Below are 23331 nucleotides of genomic sequence, written 5' to 3'. Positions count from 1 at the left end.
GAGCCTGATGTGGGGCTGGATCCCAGCATCCTGAGATCACGACCTGAGCCGAAGGCAGAGGCTTAAGCCACTGAGCCACCCAGGCACCCTGTGAATTTTATTTTTAAGATTTTATTTATTTGAGAGAGAGAGCACAAGCAAGAGGAGAAGGATAAGCAGACTCCCCACTGAGCAGGAAGCCTGACACAAGGCTCTATCCCTGGACCCTGAGATCATGACAGACTCTTAACTGACTGAGCCACCTAGGTGCCCCTATAGTATGTGACTTTTAAATGGGTGAATTTTATAGTATGTAAATTATATCTCAATAAAGCAGTTACTACAAAAATAGGTCTGGCATATTCAAGAAATAAAGGTCAGTTTAGTTGGAGAAGTGAGTGGTAGGAGATAGTTCGTTCATTCATTCAAAAATATATATTGTATGCTCACCGTATGTTCTAGACATTGTAGATACAGTATTAAACAAAAATCTTCATCCTTATGTGCTTAAAATAGCTAACCAGCATCTATATAGCATTTATGAGATGTGAGACATTGTACTTACTACTGTGTATATATACCAACTCAATTTTCCTAACACCGCTACGCCAGTATTACCCCCATGTCGCAGCACAAAGATGTTAAACCTACATGGGGTTCTGCAGTCACAGAGCCAGGCTGTGCGGCTTCAGCAGCTGGGCTTTTAACCTCCAAACTGTTCTGCCCAAACTGCATTCCAACTGGACCAACAGAGGAAGGAGCTGACCAGGCCACGGTAGGGCATTCGGAATTTATCCTCTGGGTGAAGGGATGCTATTAGAGGGTTCCAAGCAGGGTGGGGGGGGGGGACGATTTATAAGGATTCCCCTGGCTGGTCCCAATACACATACAGTATTCCAGGTGAGAAGATGGGTCAGGTCTGGTGAGGTCTTCATTTAATCTTTCCAGTTCTGTGAGGGCGGGTGTTGGTGGCCTCATCTTACAGAGGAGGGGGAAAGTTAGGTATCTGGAAGCTTTTAAGGCCTCAATGCTAGTGCCAGCTCTGTGAACTTGATTCAGCTGAACTTCTGAAGCCAGGTCCTACAGTTGGGTATCGAATGGCACCATCAGCTCATGCAATGAGGTAGAGAATGCTCCTGTTTTTCAATTTCTTAAAAAATTTTATTTATTTGACAGAGAGATCACAAGTAGGCAGAGAGGCAGGTGGGGGGAGGGGAAGCAGGCTCCCCCCTGAGCAGAGAGCCCGATATGGGGCTCGAACCCAAGACCCTGAGATCATGACCTGAGCCGAAGGCAGAGGCTTTAACCCACTGAACCACCCAGGTGCCCCACGCCTATTTTTCAAATGAAGCAACTGAGGCTGGGAGACCAGTGTTTGGTCTGTTTGAGCCAACTCTGCCCTAGAGCTTCTGTAGTAGCCCATGTGCCCCATGGTCCCCACCTGTGTTCCCGAGGCCTTTCTAGAACACATATTTGGTTATGTGGCACTCAGACTAAAAATGTTGTAGTGGCATATTACTGTGTAGATAATCCATGTTCCGTGACAAGGAATCTGGAATCTTCCAGCTCCCAAACTGTCCGTGTTCTATGCTCAGTTCCTCAGCCCACCTGGCAAACTTCTAATTTTTCGAGACCAAACGTGTTGCTCATCAGATCCTTTCCCAACCAGCAAGCCAAATGCCTTCTTGTCAGTGTTGCCACAGAATCTTTTAATGTGCCTTGAGCAGACCATAACTGACAGAGCACCATCTCCTTGTTGCTGCTAGCTCCTGGCCCCAAGAGAGGACCTGGGACCTAGGAAGCACCAAACAAGGCAGGGGCTGAGGCTTTACCATGTCCCTGAAACCGCAGGTCTGGATCTGGGCTCCTTAGGAAGAGTATGGAATCTGCACTACGGAGAGTGGCAGAAGTGTCTTAGTCCGAGAAGGTGCAGACGTGTCCCAGGCCCTTCTCAACACACCACTCAACAGATTAATTTTTTCCCCTCTTTATTGTTAGACACAATGTATAAACACGTAAAACAGGAAACAGCAGGGATCCTCTTGGACCTCAAACACCATCAAGGAAGGAAGAGATCCCAGAGACTTTTTTTAAAGTACAAGACATAGTGCCTGAACCAAAGGCATGGAAGGCAGGCCAGAGCCAGCAGAGAGCTGGACTAAAGGCTCCTTCCCTTTCCCCAGACCCAGGATAACCCCACAGAGCCCCTCACCGGTAGCCAGTCCACACAGGCCAGAAGGCCACCCAAGGGAAAACTCTATACCAGAAAGTCTTCTGCTCCTGGAAAGAAGGGCAACACCCTTCCCATCCTTGCTCCCTTGAGGGCTACAACTGAGGAGAGGGGAAGCAGTGTCCCATGTCACTCTGACCCCCTCCCCAGCTGCCCCCATATTTGGCATTTACCAAAGCCTGTCCCAGTTCAGACCCTGACCAGACCTGCCTTGTGCCCAAAGTTTGCTGGGGAGGGATGGAGAGTGGAAGAGGCTGGGTGTGAAACCAAGCAGATCTTTTATTTGCAGTCGTCACTGGGGCCGTTTCTTGTTGCTTATTTGTTTGCTGGCCTGCTCTTCCAGCTGCATGGCCAAGCGCAAGGCCTTGATGACATCTGGAAGGAAGGGGTGGTGGTGCACTGCCGGTCAGGGGGGGTCACAGAGGCCCCTTTCCCTCAGGGCTGACGCCCCACCCTCCAGTCACACCCACCTTGCAGCGCTGAGAAGTGCTTGGCTTGTTGGACCAGGGCAGACTCTGCCTTGTTCACGAAGGTCTCCAGGTCATAGTCTGGCTGCTCGGTCATCTCAGAGAGCTCAAGCCAGCCTGGCCCTTGCTGCAGTGACATGGGGGAAGCGCGTCAGTGCAAAAATGGTCAAACCAACCTAGCAAATCCTTCCTGTGCCCCCCACTACCTACAATGCAGACGACGTGTGCGAGATGCCGGTTCCTTCAGCCACAGCCCGCCCTCTGCCTGCTGACCTCCTCCGGCAGAAATCCTCAGCTTGAATCCATCCTCTTTCCTGCCTCCAACTTGTCCCTCTCCCCAGGTCAAATAAATGTCACAATCTGTCTTGACACCACATCAGAAACGGGAGCAGCAACTTTATTCTTTCACCCTGTTTGTGCCCGGATCCTACCAATTTTGCCCCTTAAATGGTACTTGAGTCTCATGTCCTCACTCCAGTCCTAAAGTGGCCACGGCCGCCCTCCATCTGGGCACCAACACCTCTCTTGAACTCTTTTAAAAACAATCTCCTAACTGCTTTTAGCTCCAAAATGCCTCTACTCATGCTCTCCCACGTTCCCCAACCAGGCTCCACACTGACCTAAAGCTCTGATGAGACCGTGTCCTTCGATCCAACCACACTCCGCTTTATTCCCTTCTAAGGCATCCACTGCCCTCATGGCCAAGTCCAGGCCTTGGGAGTGAACCATAGGTCCTCCAGCATCAGGTCCCCGCTGACCTGGCCACGGCCTTAAGCTCCGTCATCTGCTCACTCCTTTTGCTTTGACCAGAGTGAGCCTCTCATTCTTCCTGAAAGTACCAAGGCCTTTGACACATTTGTACCCCTGAGCACTCCGGGGAGGGAGGACAGGCTTAAGCGCTTGCTCTTCACGTCCCCTCCTCAGTTCTAAGTGGCCCAAGCTCCTTTCCGTGCTGCCCCGAGTGCCCCACTGGCAGTGCACCCTCTGCCCCCCTCTGCTCTCCCACAGCAGGGGTCACAGCAGCACCAGCATCTACCGCCTCCTACATGCGAACTATATGCTGGGCGCTGCTTTAGAAGCAGATCACTTAACCCTCAGGCGCAACCACCCTGTCTTGCCCACTTTAGAGATGAAAGAACCGAGGCCTAGTGATGATAAATGACTTTCTTTTAAATAAGGAAATGACTTTCCTTTAAATAAGGAAATCAGCTTATAAATAGGAGAATCAGGATTGATCTAGTCTTATTTTACAGTATGCTATCCATACCTCGAGTTTTTGGTCTTTGGTTTCAGCACAGTGGTTAACATATAGAAAGCACTCACCAAACACTCTGAATAAACAAGCCAAGGTCTCTGCATATAAATCTCCCTCCAAAGCCTCAGTCAGGAGCACAGAGGAGAGACACTAGCTCTGGCTAGGAGGGTGGAGGAGAAAGGCTGTGTGGGCCAGGCTGGAGAAGGGGTATGCTAATTAGTTGTTCTAGAACATCTAAATGAATAGGTGGAGAATGAAGGAATGCTAAGTAGAGGCCTGCCTCTTGCCATCCCTATCTGAAGACCTGTGGGAGCAAAGCCCAGGTCATGTTCAAAGAACAGTGCTGAGCACCACTTGAGGGCCTCTGCTAGGATACATATCCAATCCCTCCCTAGTCAGGGCCAGCTCCTCACCTGTATAATCTCCTTGAGTTCCTCCATGGCCCTTTCCTCCAACTCCCTGATCTGAGACATGGCTTCGTTAAAGCTGGACATATGGGAAGATAGTTCCTCCTCTTCCTTGGAGAACTGCAGGGGCCCAAAGGAGAGGTACAAACTGTATGGCCTAGTTCCAGTCTCAGCAGGCCACACTTGTTCTGCCTGGCCCTACCCCACACCTTACATTGCCTGGGATCAGGGACCCATGAGAGCTGGCTTCCATCTCTTCTGTTTCCATTTGAGTTGGCTGCTCCCCACTGGACCCACTGTGCGGGCTCAGCTCCTTGACCCTGAGGAAACAAGACGGTCTCAGAGCCCACAGGAGCCTCCTTGGCACTCACGAGACTGCAGCACCACTCAGACCATGAGGCTCAAAGGGAGAAGCAGCTTTGGCTTTGGCCTAGAGGACCCATGCTGGCTCCCAACCAAGGCCTGAAGGGGACTGGGGCACACCATCTAGCATCATGTCTGAACTCCCAAGTCTCAGCTTCACTGAGTCACAGAAGAATATCCTCTTCTCTCCTCCCTCCTGCAACCCTCTCCCCATCCCACTGGCCATGGGTACGAGTACCTGTCTGCATATCTTAGTGTGTTTAAAGTGTATTCACAGGAGCTTATGCCTGGTGAGATCATGGCAATCTGCAAAAGGGGGAAACAGACAATTAAGTTCAACCCTTAACAAGATCACAAGGGGACCAGACCACCTGCTGCTGGAGACTGCCAGGAACTGTCTGTGTAAGCTCCTGACTCCCACAGAGTATTGGAGCACGGAGCTAATTAAGCACCCGCTCTGTGGCAGGCAACTTGCCCCATGGCCACTGAAAATTAAGGCACCTTGGAAATTGGATATCTGCTTTAAAGGTATATCTGGTTACCGTCCCCCCCAACCCATTGCTATATCACTTTATTGACCCACTCTCCAAGGTCACATCTTAAGGAGCAGTGGCTCCTGCTGGAACCTTCTATTCACCCAGGCTCAAGAATGATGGGTTAGAGCTTAGTCTGAAATTCCCGCCTTCCCTAGTAGGCCAGAAAGAGATTCCGTGAAGGGGAAGGAGGCAGATCCTAGCTGGCAAGCCTTGTAGATATAATAAGGAAGGGGACAAAAATAATTTACAGCAACAGTCCTTTCCTATTTCTGAAGCTGGGAGCCATAGAGGAGACAAGAATTTCCCTCTCCTGATTCCCACAGCCCTTTTTCTGAGTTGTGAGGCCCCACTTCATGGGGTAAGGGAGCACTGACCATCCCCAAACCAAAAGCTTCCCAGACATACAGTAAAGAGAGCAGATCCTTTCCTTCTCTTTTGAACAGGCAAAGAGGAAATTGATACTAAAAGGCCATGGCAGGGTGGCAGGGGGAGGTTAAGTTTAGGAGGCAGTGCGGCTGGGCTGCAGTCGCTTGAGCGTCCGATCCTTGATATGGGCTCAGGTCATGATCTCAGGTGCTGGGATTGAGCCCCACACTGGGCTCTGCACTTGGTGAGGAGTCTTTGCAAGGATTCTTTGCAAGGATTCTCTCTCTCTCGTTGTGCCCCTCCCCCTACTTGTGCAAACATGCATGTTCTCTAATAAATAAATAAACCTTTAAAATAAATAAGTGGGGGGTGCCTGGGTGGCTTAGTCATTAAGCATTTGCCTTCGGCTCAGGTCATGATCCTGGGGTCTGGGGATTGAGCCCTGCATTGGGCGCCCTGCTCAGCAGGAAGCCTGCTTCTCCTTCTCCCACTCCCCCAGCTTGTGTTCCCTCTCTCGCTGTGTCTCTGTCAAATAAATAAATAAAATAAAAATCTTTTAAAAAAATAAAATGAAATGAAACAAAGAAGTGCCTAAATAAAAGGCAGCAGGGTTTGCCCACTCAAGATGAAACCTGGAAACCCAGGTGGCCAGGAGTACCAAGCCCGCCCAGAAACAGGACTCAGGGTCTTCCCACGCCATCTCCAGAGCGACCCTACTCACCATGCAGGTCCTCGAGTTCTCCCCGATAAAGGAGTCCCTCAGCACCTGGGTCAGCTTGCTCTCTCGAAACGGGGTATGAGCCTTGTTCTGTCCCAGGGCCCTGATGCACTCCTGTGGGGCGGCAGGGGGCACTGGGGTCCCTTCCTTCCCTTTGAACCACCCACTCCCTTGCTCCCCCCGCAGGAGCCCCCCAGGCTGGCCGCCTGCGCCTCCACCTTCAGAGCCAGGAGGCTCTTGTTGATCTCTGCACCCTCCATGCGGGTCTGCCGGTCAGCGCTGGAAGTGTCCGCACCTCTCTCGTTCCCTGCCAGATCCACCAAAGAAAACTTGCCATGTACTCTCCCTTTGGCTCGAAGAAGAATCTGGAAGCAGGCATGGGAGCGGGAAGAGTTGGAGTTGGCAAACGTCTGCCCAGAGGTCCTGTGTCAAAAGAGAATGAAGAAAGGCTATGAGCCTCTGAAAGTTCCTGGCTGCTGTGACTCCCCAGAGTTCAAGGCACCCCACTTCACTGCACTAAGTTCTCAGTACAAGGGGCACAGGTCAGGACTCCGAGCAGTCCTGTGTCTTCTTGTCCCAGACTTCCGTTTTGTCCTCTGTGGGCAGCAGCTCTCCCTCCAGCTCCAAACCTAACAAGTTTTCCTGGCAGTGAAAGTACCGGATTCTATGCTACGGCCTTAGCAAGACGGCCCAGCTGCACGTGGGGAAGAAGTGGCCTGTGTGGCAGGGCATGGGGGGAGGAAGAGGGGTTGTCACCAACCACTTGTCAAAGCTTGAGGGTCCTGAGGAGGGCAGCCCCCTTCCTGGGCGTCCATAAGCCACCCAGCGCTCCACTGCACCATGCCCTCCACTGCACCATGCCCGGAGGCAGAGCACTTCCCTAACTCTGCAGAGGAGCGATGACACCATCACTTCCAGCCACAACTGACCCAGAGCACCTATCTCCCACCACAGAGGGAGAGAAGAGCAAGGAAAAGCCTAGAGAAGTCAGGAAGCATGCTTTGGGGTAAGAGCCTGGAAATAAAGTCTGCCTTGGTCGGGGGGCACCTGAGTGGCTTAGTTGGTTAGGCGCCCGCCTTCAGTTCAAGTCATGATCCTGGGGTCCTGGGATCAAGCCCCTCATTGGGCTCCCTGCTTAGCAGGGATCCTGCTTCTCCCTCTCTCTCTGGCATTCCTCCTGCTTGTACTCTCTTGTCAAATAAAAAAATAAATAAAAACTTAAAAAAAAAAAAGTCTGCTTTAGTTATATCTATGACTCTCTGACTCGCTCCTGATGAGCCTCTGGCCCTGGGTCCTCTGCCCTATTGAAAGTCCTCAAGACAGGGGCCCTCACAGCCCTCAGCAAGCTGCAGAGGGCAGCACTCTGCAGAAATAGCAGTAGGCTCGGAGCGAGGGTCTGTCACTTGAGCCAGGGACTGGGGGCCCCTTTCCGTCACCATAATTCTTTTTTCTTTTTTAAAGATTTTATTTATTTATTTGACAGAGAGAGATCACAGGTAGACAGAGAGATAGGCAGAGAGAGAGAAGAGAGGAAAGCAGGCTCCCCACTGAGCAGAGAGGCTGATGCGGGACTCGATCCCAGGACCCTGAGATCATGACCTGAGCCGAAGGCAGTGGCTTAACCCACTGAGCCACCCAGGTGCCCTCCATCACCATAATTCTGACCTGCAGGCACTGCCCATGTCGATCATCTTGATGACATCATCGGCACAGCTAACCAGGCGCTCCTGCAGCCCAACCACCTGCACCTGCTGCTTGCCGTCCTCCAGCACACGCAGCTTGGCTTTCTTGTTGAGCAGGTCGAACAGCTGTGCGGGGCAGGGGAACACACAGGGCAATAAGGCTAAGGCCGTCATGGCCTGGGCACCCCACCAAACAGCTCATCCTTCAGGGCCTGTCCGGGCTGAGATAAGGGCTGATAGCAGGGAATGCAGAGAGGTTAAGCTGAGTGGAGGGCAGTATCTGAGTCGGGCAGCCCAGTGTGCTAGGACTCTGCTACTTTGCCAGCTATGGGAGCCTGGACCCGTCTGTGCCTAACGGTTCCAGCCTTATTCCTCATCTGCAGAATAGACCATAATGCTTCCTCAGAGGTTATGCTACAGTGATCGAATGAGTTGAGACATGTGCTTAGCACACAATACCATATCAGTAATCCACATTAGGTATAATTATTATTATTAGCATGGAAATCCTGCTCTGAGGAAGGCAGCTCTATATAAGCACGGACGGTAGAGATAGAGGGTACAGAGCATAAGGGGCGGAGGGGACAGTAAAAGAGATGAACAGAGAACAAACGTACACGATCAGGCGAAGGCTAGAACGGTCACAAAGGAGGTGGGTCAAGGGAAGACAGGGCATACACAAGGCAAACCTCCCCCTCAAGATGGAGCCCTGAGGAGCGTTCCTGACCTACTTGCTGAGCCTGGGCCCCATCTCCCCATCACACACATCAGGGCAGCGGAGCCCATCAAAGCCTTGATGGCCCACAGATTGTTTGGTTTCTACCATTTTTAGCCAATCTCATGGAATAGATATTTCAGGGGCCCCGACAGTATAAATAGGGGCTCCTTGCCGGCTAGCTACCTTCCCATTATAGATCTCGAAGAATGTCACATAGACTTCCAGGCCCAGGTTCCGGTAGCGGGGCTGATTCTTCAGGAGGAAGACATCGCGGGCTGCGGGAGACAGCTGGGTAAGCAAGCAGCCTGGTTTCGTGTGCCCGACCTCAGTGTGGCAGAACACATACTTACAGGCCATGGCGTAGATCCCTTTGGATGCATTCTGGGCTTTCCCAGAAAGGTCTCCGCCCATGGTCTGCAAGGGAAGGGGTGAGAGACTGTGGTGAAGGGCCTTGGGCCTAGGACTGAGCACTACAGGCTGCATCACTGCAGCGCGCCCCCGCACAGAAGCTGAGAAGCTGCACCGGCCAAGGTATCCAGCACAAGAGTCTCTGGTGCCGGGGCATTGGCACCAGCAGCACTTTCTGAAGGAAACTTCCCTTTCAGGGACCCACCGTGACACCATGGGCAGGAGTGCTCCCTGCTAGACCTGAAAACTTACATGTGTCTTGCCACTTCCCGTCTGGCCATATGCAAAACAGGTTGCTTTTCCCCCTTCAAAGATGGTCTGAACCAGTGGCCTTGCTGTGAACCTAGGAGAAAGGATAGGGGAGAATATTTATCTCTCCCTAAAATGTGCTTCCTAGAATGTGGCCCTATTGCTCCTTCACTGCAGATCTTCTGGGGTCTTCAATTCCTCCTTCCAAGTACTTGCACTCCTCTCCTGCAAAGTGGTTCCACTGGACCCCACCCTCCACTTATAAACTGAAATTCTTCCAGTCAGCTGGGGAGGGCTGGGCTGACCTGCCAAGAAGATGGTGGCCTTCACTGACCAAGCCACCAGCCCTCCCTCTGACCCTGAAGACCCAAAGTGAAACCCTGAGCTTAGCAGCTGACTGCTAGCATAAGAAACACTACAAAGATTAGAGGAAACCCTCTAAAGTAGGAGCTTAAAATATTTTACACTTTGTGAGCCACATAGGTCTCTCACTTTTTTTAAAAGACTTTTTAAAAATTTCATTTAAATTTCATTTAAAATTTCATTTTAAAAAATATTTTATTTATTTATTTGGCAGACAGAGATTACAATCAGGCAGAGAGAGAGGAAGGGAAGCAGGCTCCCCGCTGAGCAGGGAGCCCGACATGGGGCTTGATCCCAGGAGCCTGGAATCAAGACCAGAGCTGAAGGCAGAGGCCTTAACCCACTGAGCCACCCAGGCACCCCTAGATTTTATTTTATTTTATTTTATTTTTTAGGTTTTTTTTTTTCTTTTTAAAGATTTTATTTATTATATTGACAGATCAGAAGCAGGCAGAGAGAGAGGGAGGAAGCAGGCTCCCCGCCGAGCAGAGAGCCCAATGCAGGGTTCGATCCCAGGACCCCAAGACCATGACCCTAGCTGAAGGCAGAGGCGTAACCCACTGAGCCACCCAGGCGCGCCCCTAGATTTTATTTTTAATTGATCTCTATACCCAATGGGGGCTTGAATTCACAACCCTGAGATCCAGAGTTACATGCTCCACTGACTGAGCCAGACAGGTGTCCTGCTGTCACATTAAAAAAAAAAAAGAAAAAAAGAAATCCTTTAAAAACATAGAAACCATTCATTCTTAGTTAGAGAGCCCTTTTTATAAAAAGGGACTGTGAGCCAAATTTGGTCCACGGGCTGTAGTTTGTTATCTTCTGGTCTGGAGCAGTCCTGACAATAGAACTTTGTGCGAGAGCGCCCGAGTGGCTCAATCAGTTAGACATTTGACTCTCAGTTTCAGTTCAGATCATGATCTCAGGATCAGGAGATGGAGGCTGAGTTGGGCTCTGAGCTTGGTAGGGAGTCTGCTTGAAAGATTCTCTCCCTTTGCTCGTGTGTGTGCGCTCTTTCACTCTCCCTAAATATCTAAATCTTTTTTTTTTTTTTTTTTAAAGATTTATTTATTTATTTATTTATTTGACAGACAGAGATTACAAGTAGACAGAGAAGCAGGCAGAGAGAGGAAGGGAAGCAGGCCCCCCGCTGAGCAGAGAGCCCGATGTGGGACTCGATCCCAGGACCCTGAGATCATGACCTGAGCTGAAGGCAGCAGCTTAACCCACTGAGCCACCCAGGCGCCCCTAAATATCTAAATCTTAAAAAAAAAAAAAAATGAAAGAACTTTCTGTGGTGACAGAAATGCTCTCTACTGTGCTAGTAGCAGCCCTAGCCCCATGTGGCTAGAACGCACTTAAAATGCGGCTAATGTGACTCAAGAATTGAATTCTGGGACACCTGGCTGGCTCAGTTGGTAGAGCATGCAACCTGATCTCAGGGTCATGTGTTTAAGCAAAAAAAAAAAAAAAAAAAAGAGAGAGAGAGAGAGAACCAAATTCTTAATCTTATTTTTTACTGAAATAGCTACAGGATGGTGGGGCACCTGGGTGGCTCAGTGGGTTAAGCCTCTGCCTTGGCTCAGGTCATGATCTCGGGGTCCTGAGATTGAGCCCCGAGTTGGGCTCTCTGTTCAGTGGGGAGCCTGCTTCCCCCTCTCTCTGCCTGCCTCTCTCTCTGCCTACTTGTGGTCTCTGTCAAATAAATAAATAAAATCTTTTTAAAAATAAATAAATAGCTACATGATGGAGTGCCTGGTGGGCTCAGTCAATGGAGGGTGTGACTCTTGATCTTGGGGTTGTGAGTTTGAGCCCCACCTTGGGTGTAGAGACTACTTAAAAATCTAAAAATAAAACTAAAAACTAAAAACCACGTAAGGCTTGTGAGTGCTGTATTAGACAAAGCAGACTCTGACTCAGAGTCAGAGCCAGCTCTGTGATGGCTGACCCAAGGAAAATATGAGGCCAGGAAGGGCCTCAGAGTCCCGTGGCTTGAGTAGTTTTACCACAATATCCCGCATGGAAAAGAGGAAGGCTGGGAAAAGGGGGGAGCAAAGGGGCAAGAGACTAACCTGTAGACAACTTCATTTGAAACTGTTTCATCAAATGCAAAGTCAAAGCAGAAGGCTTGGTTCTCCAGATACTTTGTTAAGTCTACTTTTAACTTGGGCTCGTGGACCAAGAGGAGACACTTGCTGGGAATGGAAATCACATCAATTTCTTTCTTGGCCAGTTCTGCAGAAGGAGAGTATTTCAGAGGATGATTCCTGGACACGGAGGATGTCAGACCAGAGCCTCCTTCAGACCGAGCTGGCTTACCTTGTTTATTCAGCGGCCGTTTCCTCACACAGACACAGATCCTGTGCTCTTCGATCTTCAAGAGGATGAGAGAAGACAACCACCCAGTGAAAGGTCAGAGCAATACTGAAAGAACCCTTCCTCTTCCAATCCAGTGTCAGGCTCACTCTGGGGCCAAGACCCGACACCAGGACCCTTGCGCCTCCGCTGTTACTCAGAGCACAGCAGGCAGCACTGAATTTCCTCCCCAGTTTTCTCACGCTGCTGCCTACGGGGTGCAGGTCTACTTCCATGATTCTCAGTAAGGATCTAGCCAACCTATGCAAGTGAGGGTGACAGTTTTGGAGATCAGACTCTCCCATCCAGCCTTAGTAGCTCCAGTCCAGCAAAGGGTACTGAAAATACCTCAAGGGCCAGTGCAGATTCCTGCAGGCCCTCACTCTGCTAAAGAGGAAATTTGTCTTTCGTTTGTACACTTACTCAGGAAGGAGGGGTAGAAGCCCTTAGGGTTTACTTACAGGATCTGTCACAGTAAGTGGATGGCATTCCAAAGTAGTCCGAAATTCTTTGATCATCCGGGCAAATTCCCAGTTTGGAAAGCTGTTGTCATACTCCTGTTTGGGACAAGGGCAAAAAAGGATGGACTGTGGACCTGCTGCCATGTAAGGGCTCTCAGAGCTCAGCTCTTCACATGCATGCGGCCCTCCAGTAGACAAAGCCCCCCAGTCTTACTTCCTCCCACCCTGGCTCTAGGTTGAGAACTTAGGAACAAATCCCTGAGGACGGAGGTTGGCAGGGAGATGCCTATGCATGCACCAAACCAATCTAGGAACTAGGGCCAGTGCCACTGTGGCCTTTTTAGGAGACCAGCAGGTTGAGTTTCCCAAGAGCCACGAACCCAATTGAGGGGAAGTGCTCCAAACTGGAACTCCTTTGCAGCACTGTCCCCCGCTGCCATACATGCAGCTGGGGCCAGGGGAGCAGGAAAGCAGGCAACTCTGCCCTGCAGGTCCCTGTGATGGCACATATCAATCAGCAGGACATATTTCTTGCCCGAAGTCTTCAGAAAAATATCTGACTTATTTGTACTCTGAGTCCAAATGAGAAAGCAGTTAAATTTCCTAGATTTCAGAACTGGAGCTTCAGAAATGCTGGAGCCCGACTGTATCTCCATTGCTGGTAAAGGTGCAGTTAAGGACATACGTCCAAAAACCCTTGACCTAAGAAAAGTACCTGTGCTCGCTTTATTCTCATTTCGGAGTTCTGGGCCCTCTTCTCTTCCCGCTTGTTCTTCATTTTCTCCATTTCCTTCACAATACATGATTTCCTCCGAACTGTGGGAGGAGGGGGAAGGAAGCCCACTATTACCTGTCTAAGCCAGCCAGCCTACTCTTCAGCTGCTGTCCTGAGTCCTGGGGCTTTCCCAGGACTAGGCCTTCCCCAGACCCTTGCTTTTAAATGACCATATGCAAGGAGAGGCAGCAACAGATGAGACTGTTGGGAGGGTCAACCCTGCAAAGTAAAGACTTGCACAAGCATTCTAGGCCTAACCCAAGCTCTCTCCATGCCTCTGTGGCATTTTCTAAACAATCAGAAGAGGAGATGCCATCCCTGATTGGTCTGATGGTCATTCTGGGTTATCCTTCAGGTGTTGGCCAAGACTTGAGCTGTGACAACATCTCGACTACATCAGAGGGCTCCTGTCAGCTAGTGGGAACAGGGTCACTTCTAGTGAAAGACTGATGCCACAGCCACAGGAAAACATGCTTCCATGTGACAAACATGGTTTGAATTCAGGTGCCAAAGCAGGCTAGGTTTGGGACAGGACGGAACAAAGCAGATAGCTCAGTGTATCTACCTGAGTTCACAGGGTTTGTAGAAGAGGTGCCTCGGATGGAATGGACCTGCTCTTCCACCTCCTCGCTGACCATCGTCAATGGTATTTCAGCCACTGCAGGGCAGGAGGGCCTAGGGGGGCCAGCTGTGGGAGAAGGAGAGTCATTGGAGAAGCAGGTAGGCAAACCAGAGCTGTATTCCTCTGAGCCCCAGCAGGTCACAGGCCAGGATGAGTACAACACACTGCTGGCCCAGCAAGGGCTGGGGCCCACAGTGAGAGCAGAGCTGGGCTTTCCCTCCACCTCAGCCAGCACCTGCACCCAGTCAGTCTCCCTGCAGCGGCTGGCTCCTGGCATCAAAATTCTTGGAGGGTGGGGCACCTGGCTGGTCATGCAGTAGACAGTGCAACTCTTAATCTCAGGGTTGTAAGTCTGAGCCCCGTGCTGGGTGTAGAGATTATGTAAAGATAAAATCTTTAAGGGGTGCCTAGGTGGCTGAGTCTCAGTCTGTTGAGTGTCCAACTCTTGACTTTGGCTCAGGTCATGGTCTCAGGGTGATGAGATCAAGATCAGGGAATCTGCTTGGGATTCTCTCTCCCTCTCCTTCTGCCCCTACCCCACCACTCTCTCTTTCTCATTCTCTAAAATAAACAAATAAATCTTTAAAAAAATAAACATAACCTTTAAATTGAAAAAATATATATGTCTTAAAGGATATGTAAATAGCTCAGTACGGACTTCACCACAAAGGGAAACTCTCTAAAGGCCTGAAGATTTCAGGCTTGACCCATGTGTGGGTTCTTAGGCCAGGGCTTTCTACTCATTTGGAAGAAAAGCTAGGACTTTCTGACTTCTCCAAAGCTTTGGAGCCTGGATGGCTAGCAGGAACAGACAGAAAAGCCAGGAGAAACAGGAACCTGAGTACACCTGGGTGGCTGTTGGTTAGTATCTGCCTTTGGCTCAGGTCATGATCCAAGGGTCCTGGGATCGAGTCCTGCATCAGCTCCTTGTTCAGCCAGGAGCCTGCTTCTCCCTCTGCCTGTCTTTCTCTCTCTCTCTGCCAAATAAATAAAATCTTAAAAACAAACAAAAAACAAAAAACAAAACCAGGAACCTGAGTGACAACTGAACATAATAATTCAACCCAGAAAGGTACATCCCATGATAACTCATTACTTTCCATACCTGGTTGTGACTCTTTTATTCACCTTCATTTTATAAGAGCTCAATCTGATACATGTAAGATGTAATGATTATACATCTTACAAAATCTATACCTGCTTTATCTTAATAAAAGCTAACAACTAAAAATATTTTTAGTTTAGTTTCTTTTTAAGATTTTTATTTAGTTGACAGAGAGCACGAGCAGGGGCAGAGAATGACGGAGAGGGAGAAGCCGACGCCCACTGAATAGGAGTCTAACATGGGGCTCAATCCAGGATGCTGGGATCATGACCTGAGCCAAAGGCAGACACTTAACCAACCAAGTCACCCAGGTGCCCTTAAAAATATTTTTAAAATTTCATTTATACAAAATCCAAAAAGGGAAAAAGCTAATTTATGCTATCAGAAGTCAAGATTATAGGTACCCTTAGGGGCTTAGGAACCGTCGGGAGCTTGACGGGGACTGTTGGGTTGCTAGTAACCCTCTGTTCGATCTGGATGTAGTTACATGAGTGTGTTCAGTTTGTGAACCATACACTCAAGGATATGTTTGCTTTTCTGTATATATATTATGTTTCAATTAAATTAAAACAGTAAAATTAAATGATTTCCTAATAAAGGATCAGTGGGGTGGGGGTAGAACAGAACTGAAGCCAGGGGAGTAAGGAATCTCAGGATATTCCAGGACAGGGATAGGACAATGTGTGAGGAGCTGTTCCAGAGCCTCAAACAGGGAAAACAGATTCATCACTCACTCGGAACTGAAAAGTGCTTGCGGGAATTTGAGGACGCTGGTAGCTCTACCTCCATATCATTCTCCTGAGTGGTGATGCGAACCTCTGAGACAGTAGACATTCGAGCGGAGCGGCTGCGGAGACCTGGAGACCCAAGGGCAGTGGCCAGTCAGTGCAGCACAATCAGGAGGGCCAATGGGGGCCACTAGGGGGCAACCCTCCAAGATTCTGCACAGGGTCCAGACCCCTAGGAAAGGAGCCCACCAACTTCCCATTCCTTCCACCAGAGGAAAAGGAAAAATTAGAAAGGCCAAGTACTAGTGACCCCAAAACTAATCTGCTCATTCTGCCCATCTGAGAGCTCCCAAGAGCAAGGATATCTCTGACAAGAGCATCTGTCTTGAGTAGATGGGGGGACCTACAGCCAATCTGAAATCCTTTCTGAAGATGCAGAGCTAACCTCAGAAAAAAAAGCATTATTAAACCTTAACCATCTTACCCTACCACGGTACAACCTTCCCATATTTTAAAACAACACTGTAAGGTAAGTATCAGTATTCCCATCTGATGGGGGTGGGGCACAATAGCTCGGAGAAATTAAGCGATTTGCCCATAGTCACACTCAATTAGTAAAGGTTGGAGCCAGGATGTGAACCCAAGACTTTTAAGATTCCAAACCCTGGGCTTTTCCCACTGCTCCAGGATGCTTTACAGAGCCGGGCCCGGCCACATCATCAGATCACTACATCATCAAGGTCAGCTACACTGATTTTCTGGAATCTTAAAATAATGCTTAACTGAGAAAAAATGGAGTTGTATTTGAATTCTTGTTAATTTCTACCCATTTATATAATTTGCCTCCATAAGAGAGAAACAATTTATCACCTACGAAGTCAAGTCAGAAACTTGGAAATAGAATACGTGGTATAACCTGTGCAAACATTAACTTGGATGGAATTTGAGACTCCTAAGTCTAGGCTGATCTGATGGCTCTGTATCAACCATTTCTTTCATTAAGAGCATAAATTGCCATCATTTTCCTATTTCCCAAAAGATTTGTTGTCATCTCGTGCTTCATTTCTACTGCTGAACAGCATGCACCCGTATCAGTATCTGTTTTCCATTGACAGGGGCTGGGCAATGTCCTCTGAGCACAGGCATATGCAGTGCAACCATTCCCATTTCTCTCGCAGGTGCCCAGGGTACAGCTAGCAAGAGGGCCAGCGGCCTACCGCTCAGGCCCAGCCCAAGCTTGCAATTGCACCACCTTCCACTTGGGCTCCCCCTAACCTGAAGCTCCAGGCAAGTAGTTTCTGGGCCCCTGCAGTAGGTGGACCCTGTCGGGCAGGGATCGCCCCTGGCTGGGACAGGCTGTGAGGGATAGCTGGCTCTGAGTCATGAGTGGGATTTCTTGGGCAGTTTGTACCTACAGCCACCGCACCCCCTACAGCTACAGACTATTACGGTCAAGTTGGTTTAAGTGGACTACTTCTGCAGAGCAAGCCCACCCTTCTCCTAGACTTCAAGGCAAAGCTCCTACTCGTCCCATCCTGCCTTAGCCACAGATCTCCACAGCAACATCGACTATTGCTAAACAGCCTGGACCCAGCTTTTCTCTCAGCCTGCTCCCCACCTCACTCCAAGGCACACTGTTCCTTTGAGGAAAGAAAACAGGCCCATGGGTGGCTGATTACTGCTCTGGATTCTACAGGAAAGGCTTTGAGACCAACTGGCAAATTTCCCAAATGAATAGGCCCTTGGAAGGTTGGCCTAAGGGCTGGATTCTATTTTTTTTTTTTAAAGCACTTTATTTAGGTATGATTGAAATACAAAAAGCAGATATTTATTCAACTCGATGTGTCTGGAGATAAACACCCATGGAACTATCATTATAATAATCGATGCCATAAACTAACCCATCACTTCCTAAGGTTTGTTCCTACTGTTTTGTAGTTTATTTTTGTTTCATTGTTAATATACGATCCACCCTCACAGTAAAATTTTAAGTACACAATATACTGTTGCTAATCACAGACCAGATTTTTTTACATAAGCTCTCCAGAACTTATTTCCTATCAGTGAAGTTTCTCATGAAACTTTGTACTCTTTGACGAAAATCTCCGTATTTCTCCCTCCCTATAGGTTGGATTCTTCCTAAGATGCTTGGAAGACAGCGCAGGACTCAGCCCACGTACAGTCAGTCACCTGCTAAAGTGGAGCAATGATTCTATGTCACCACTTCCTGTGCCCCAGCAACATTACTCCAGGCACAAACCCCATGACAGTAAGCCAAGAGAAATCCATTTACCTTCCTTCGGAGCAGGAATTTTGGAGTTGACTGATCTGCGTTTTTGTTTCTGAAAAACAGAACAGACCATCACAATACATGGCTCCTATCAACATTCAAGGACCTATCTTGGGTCTATGTGTCAAGCTGAAGTCCTAGGCAGTCCCAGAAAATCAGCAAAAGTCAACAAGCCAAGCAGATCACCTGGAGCACTGGTTCGGCCACATGACAAGCACCTACCTGGACTGTTACATTCTCCTGCAGGGGCAGATTGTCCTTTGGGTGTAAGGGAAGAAGTTGTAAAAGCTCTGGGTTTATTGCGGCCACATCATCAAAATCAATCTGCAGAGAGCAAGTAAAAAGTTTTGGTGGAACAACATAGCTTCTTCAATCCAATCGCATCTCTGCAACCAAGGCTACCCCTAGATTCAGAATTTACCAATTTTATAAGTTCCACCAAGTACCAATAACTATAAACAAATAGTCGTTAGTCGTGGTTTACCATCTAGATGGATATTGGTTCCCGATTGCCAAGCCAATGGTAGATGTCGGTGATGAGAACGAGGTAAAGAGGAGGGTAGGCAGACAGGCAAATAGGCAGTCCACAGTAGATCTAGGCCACCTGGCTCCCCTACTGTTCTGCTGGGCAGCAGGGTCCTGCTGGGCACCGTCCCCTGAACACTTCTTGCTGACACGGAGGAGGAAACAAGTTCTAACTGCCTCGGAGATAGTAAAAATGGAGGGCCCTTCTGGATCTTACGGGCGGGGAAAAGTTCCCGAGAGCTGCTACCTAACCCTAAGTCTACCTACATTTTCTACTGGGCCCAGAAACTTCTTCCCCAGTCACAGCTTCCTGCTCATGCCTTCCCTACTTCATGCTCGTGCCTTTAATGAGGTCACAATTCTAGGTTTACATCACTAGAGTCCTGCAACCCTCTAGGAACAACTCAAACTTAATCAGCATAATTCACAGCAGTTCACAACACAGTACCAATGTGGTTATCTGCATCTCGAAATGGTTCCGAGCTGAAGCATGTACTCCAGGATGCAAGTTTTACTTCCTACATATGCAACCTGTGTTTATTAACTAGCTTATTTAAACATTTTTTAGGCACGATTAAGGCACTAGGGGGGAAAGTATTCAAAGATGAATTAAGACAAACATTGCCCTTGTCTTCAGTTAGCTCATATTCTAATGGAGAAATCATGTGGACAGAGAGCTAGAAACTAGGGCAGCACAAGACAAGGATAGAATCACCAAATGCAAAAGCTAGCAAGTACTTCAGTAACCAAACTTTTGTCTCTGTTTCTTGGAAAGCTACAGACCCTTACACCTCTCCTGTTTCTGACACTTAAACCACAGAAAACAAACAACAGAGGAGACCAATGATCTAACCATAGTTCTGGCATTAAGCAACTCTCACACTGATGATTCAGAGTGAACACCTCAGTTAACATCTCAGGAAGAAGGAGTAAGAGTGACAGTCTGAAGGTAGCAAGGCACTAGGCACGGTCACAGTGTGGGGCCTGGACACATCTACCCATGGGGCCAGCATACTTTGCAAGAAGGGTGTATGGTATAAGGAAAAAGGATGACTGACGTCAGAACCTGAAAAGGCTTTGAATACCAAAGATGTTCAGACCTTATTCAAAGGCAGTATCTGAGCTGGAGTGAACCCCTGCAAGAGCTATATTTCTAAATAACAAAAAAAGGCTAACAAACGAAACCACAAGGAATTACTAATAGCTGGTTGAAAAGAATTTTAGGAACCTCTTGACTCAAGGGCAGATAGTGTAAAGTATTCAATCCTTTTATTTCTCAAATATACCACCTAAATATCTGCATACCTTCCAGAGGGGACTATGCTAGGCAAGTCTTTTTCATGTGTTACCACATTATGCTCCATGAAAGAAGGTCCAGGTCTGTCTTATTCACCTCAGTGTCCCATCTGGCATTTTGGAACCACTACAAAAGTGTCTGCTGAATAAATCCTGACAATAGCCTTCTGAGGTAGATATTATTATCAACCTCATTTTTTTGGTGAGGAAGGTGGATTTCTTTCTTTCTTTCTTTCTTTTTAAGATTTAGTTTATTTATTTGACAGAGCGAGAAAGATCAAAGTAGGCAGAGAGGCAGGCAGAGGGAGATGGGGAAGCAGGCTCCCCGATGAGCAGAGAGCTCAATGTGGGGCTTGATCCCAGGACTCTGGGATCATGACCTGAGCTGAAGGCAGAGGCTTACCCCACTGAGCCATGCAGGTGCCCCAGGAAACTGGATTTCTAAGAGCTGGAAACATGCATGAGAACACAAAATAGTAGGCAGAGGCAGACTAGAATCCAGGTTTTCATACTTCTAGCCCAGTGAACTTTTTATCACACCACAACGCCTCTAAAACATAAATGCCTTAGTCATACCTCTCCTCTTCTCAAAATCTTTCCAATTCTCCCCAGAGCCTACAGAAGAAAACCTTAAACATCTCAGTGCCAGAGATGAAGACCCTCTGGTCCCCTTTTACAACTGTTCAGCATCCCGAGCCTTCCACTGCCTGGATCAAGCTTCTTTACTAGTACCTATGAGGGCCATCGAACTGTTTCGGCTAAGCCTTCCCATCACACCCCCACCAGTCAAGCCCATCTTCAGTAAGTTACCACCTCTGAGATGCTCTAGCTCTATTCATCTTGCCATTTATCAACAAGGTGCCCTCTGTTATTTGGTGTTTCAGGAATATTTTGTCTCCTCAACCGGCTTATCAATTTGGCTCTCTAAACTGATGCCATAGGTAGTTTGCACTCAGAAGCTAGGGTACATAAGATTCTGTGCAGTTTGTCTTCTACAGACACACCAGAAACTGTTGATTGCTTCAATTTAGACCAGGCCTGACTAAATAAATTACGAACACATCCAAAGAGGACCATGTTTTAAGATTAGGGAGGACAAGGCAGCATCAGATACAAGGCTCTCACAAGTTCCATTTCCAAATAGATCTTTTTGTTTGTTTTTTTATTTTATGTAATCTATCTGTCCAACAAGGGGCTCAAACTCAGGACCCTGAGATCAAGAGTCGCATGCTCTACAGACTGAGCTAGCCAGGTGCCCCCTCACACAGATCTTTTAGGGAAGAAGGTGTTAAATGTGGTAGAGGCATTCTCATAGAACTTACCTCTTTGCCCTTTGTGGCATCTCCTTCTGTCCATTCCACTGAAACGCAGGATTTCTCCAAATTCACAGTCCTTATATTGGCACTGTGGATTATGCCTACGGTATGAAAGTCCAGTTTACATCTTTTTCACTTATAGAATCCCACAAAGACTCTAATGTGGAGTTGACCTGAGGGAAGGGACCGCTGTCTTTTTCTTTATTTTTCACACTAGAAGACAAATCTCCTGGCACCTCACGCATAGAATATCCCACTATGAGGTAGGCAGGGAACAGGACTTAAACTGTGCTGCAGGAGTAAGGATTCATCTCCACTCAAAAGAGAGAGTACAGGGGCGCCTGGGTGGCTCAGTGGGTTAAGGCCTCTGCCTTCGGCTTGGGTTGTGATCCGAGGGTCCTGGGATCGAGCCCCACATCGGTCTCTCTGCTGGACAGGGAGCCTGCTTCCCTTCCTCTCTCTCTCTGCCTGCCTCTCTGCCTACTTGTGATCTCTGTCTGTCAAATAAATAAAATATTAAAAAAAAAAAAGAGAGAGAGAGAGAGAGAGGGTACAGCAAGGTCAAAGTATATTTGGGCAGAGGAGTCACTCTAGTCCTTAAGTACTGTTCCTCAACATGCACTGAGACTTGAAGCTCTAGAGCCCTCGGGTTTCCTTACCTCACTCCCGATGGTTATATCTGACCATTCTAATGACAGGGTATTATTAGACCTGCCAGAGATGCGGTAGCTGCTTAACCAAAAAAAGAGGACAGAATTGCACGCTCCTCAAGAGCAAAGATCTTTTCTGTCTGATTAACCCTGAATCCCAGTGCCTGACATACTGCAAATGCAGAATATTTAGAGAGGAATACAGTGGCCAGGAAGCCGAGGTCCCTACAAAAGCAAGGCAGTTTCAGAGGAGAACTCTGGAGGCGAAGTGAAACTAGCAATCCTAACTTCCCTAGAAGGACCACTGACTTGGAGGAGCCCCGCCCACTTCCGAGGACAGGCAGGGGATCCACCGCCAGGGGAAGCCCTGGACCCGGGTAGAAAAGACCGACTGCCAGTGCAGACACCCAGACCAGGTGGAGGCGGGGGAATTCCCAACAGTATCTCGGCCCTGCCGTTTGTGGGGGGAGCAGTAATTTCAGCCGTCTCACAGCCCAAGTGTCCTCCTGATCTCGCGACCCCGCCTCTCACCATTACTGCGTTGGATCTTGATGGTAAGACCGGGAAACAGGCGGGCCTGAAGGGACGAGTCCATGGGCAGTCGCCGGGAAGAGAAACACGAAATGCAAAAAAAAAAAAAAAAAAAACCCAAAAACAAACCCACAGCTCCGGTATCCCTGCCAAGTCTTAACGCTGCGCAAACCGCCGCAGTTTAAATCCCGCGCGCCGGCGTCTCTCACAACGTCATCACGCTGCCACTGGCCTCGCTTCCGCCAGACACGTCGCCCTCCACAGCCTATTGGGATATGTAGTCTCGGGTCGGTTTTCCGGCGCCTAGGACCGCCCACCCGCCAGCCACACCCCCACGCGCTGGGCCTAAGGGGAACTTGGGAAGGGTCTGTGACGGGAGATTTCCTGTTCCCTGCGTAAGGCGGAAAGCTCTGTCTGCAACTGGTTTCCCCCAAACTGAGAAACTCCAGTATGGTGTTTGAGACCGAGACCAGAGGGTCTTTCAGACAGGGGTTTAAATCGCGACTTCTTCAGCTGCTAGTTGAGAAACTGAACTCGTGCTTTCCTTTGCGCAATGACGAACGTTCTTTTTCTTTTCTCTCTCTCTTTTTTAAAAAATTTTATTTGACAGATAGAGAGAAAGCACTATCGGGGGAGCGGGAGAGAAGTAGGCTCCCCGCTGAGCAGGGAGACCCGCATGGGGCTTGATCCTAGGACCCTGGGATCATGACCTAAGCCAAAGGCAGGAGCCTGGATCGTGCTTTCACCCTCATGGAGTTATTGCGAAATTTAAATGAGGATCTATGTTTAAAGTGCCTGGAAGACACATTACCTGGGCATTTACTGTCTACCACGTGCTAGGCATGGTGCTGGGTGCTAAAAGATAATAATAGTGAACAAAACATAGTTGTGCCCTTCTTGACCTAACGTTTCTAATGTGAACAGGGACAAAACAAA

The 23331-nt window shown here is 48.6% G+C and overlaps 1 protein-coding gene across 2 annotated transcripts; it reads right to left on the bottom strand.

Annotated features, from left to right (window-relative positions):
* Positions 1 to 1950: 1950 nt before the first annotated feature.
* Positions 1951 to 22581, bottom strand: KIF2C (kinesin family member 2C). Of its 2 annotated transcripts, XM_059374530.1 has the most exons (21): positions 22396 to 22581; positions 21221 to 21315; positions 18300 to 18401; positions 18081 to 18129; positions 15794 to 15916; positions 13898 to 14020; positions 13273 to 13373; positions 12558 to 12653; positions 12061 to 12115; positions 11814 to 11976; positions 9382 to 9472; positions 9072 to 9135; positions 8905 to 8996; positions 7987 to 8129; positions 6540 to 6744; positions 6325 to 6435; positions 4940 to 5007; positions 4553 to 4658; positions 4345 to 4458; positions 2680 to 2803; positions 1951 to 2584 (listed from the first exon to the last, which is right to left on the bottom strand). In XM_059374530.1, exons 1-21 carry the CDS (start codon positions 22457 to 22459, stop codon positions 2502 to 2504), a joined length of 2172 nt encoding a protein of 723 aa, XP_059230513.1. In that variant the 5' UTR covers positions 22460 to 22581; the 3' UTR covers positions 1951 to 2501. The 2 variants fall into 2 exon arrangements, with proteins under 2 accessions (XP_059230513.1, XP_059230515.1); XM_059374532.1 differs by lacking the exon at positions 21221 to 21315 and having other exon boundaries at positions 22396 to 22461.
* Positions 22582 to 23331: the final 750 nt, after the last annotated feature.

This window comes from Mustela nigripes, chromosome 14 (genome assembly GCF_022355385.1).
Source record: "Mustela nigripes isolate SB6536 chromosome 14, MUSNIG.SB6536, whole genome shotgun sequence".
NCBI lineage: Eukaryota > Metazoa > Chordata > Mammalia > Carnivora > Mustelidae > Mustela > Mustela nigripes.
This window is presented reverse-complemented; position numbering and strand designations above follow the sequence as displayed.

Coding starts and splice junctions, on each gene's coding strand:
- KIF2C (XM_059374530.1), bottom strand. CDS start 22,459: ATGGACTCGTCCCTTCAGGCCCGCCTGTTTCCCGGTCTTACCATCAAG. Junction 12,116..12,557: donor CACTTACTGTGACAGATCCT/GTAAGTAAACCC, acceptor ATCCTCTTGAAG/ATCGAAGAGCACAGGATCTG. Junction 4,659..4,939: donor ACACTAAGATATGCAGACAG/GTACTCGTACCC, acceptor TTGTTTCCTCAG/GGTCAAGGAGCTGAGCCCGC.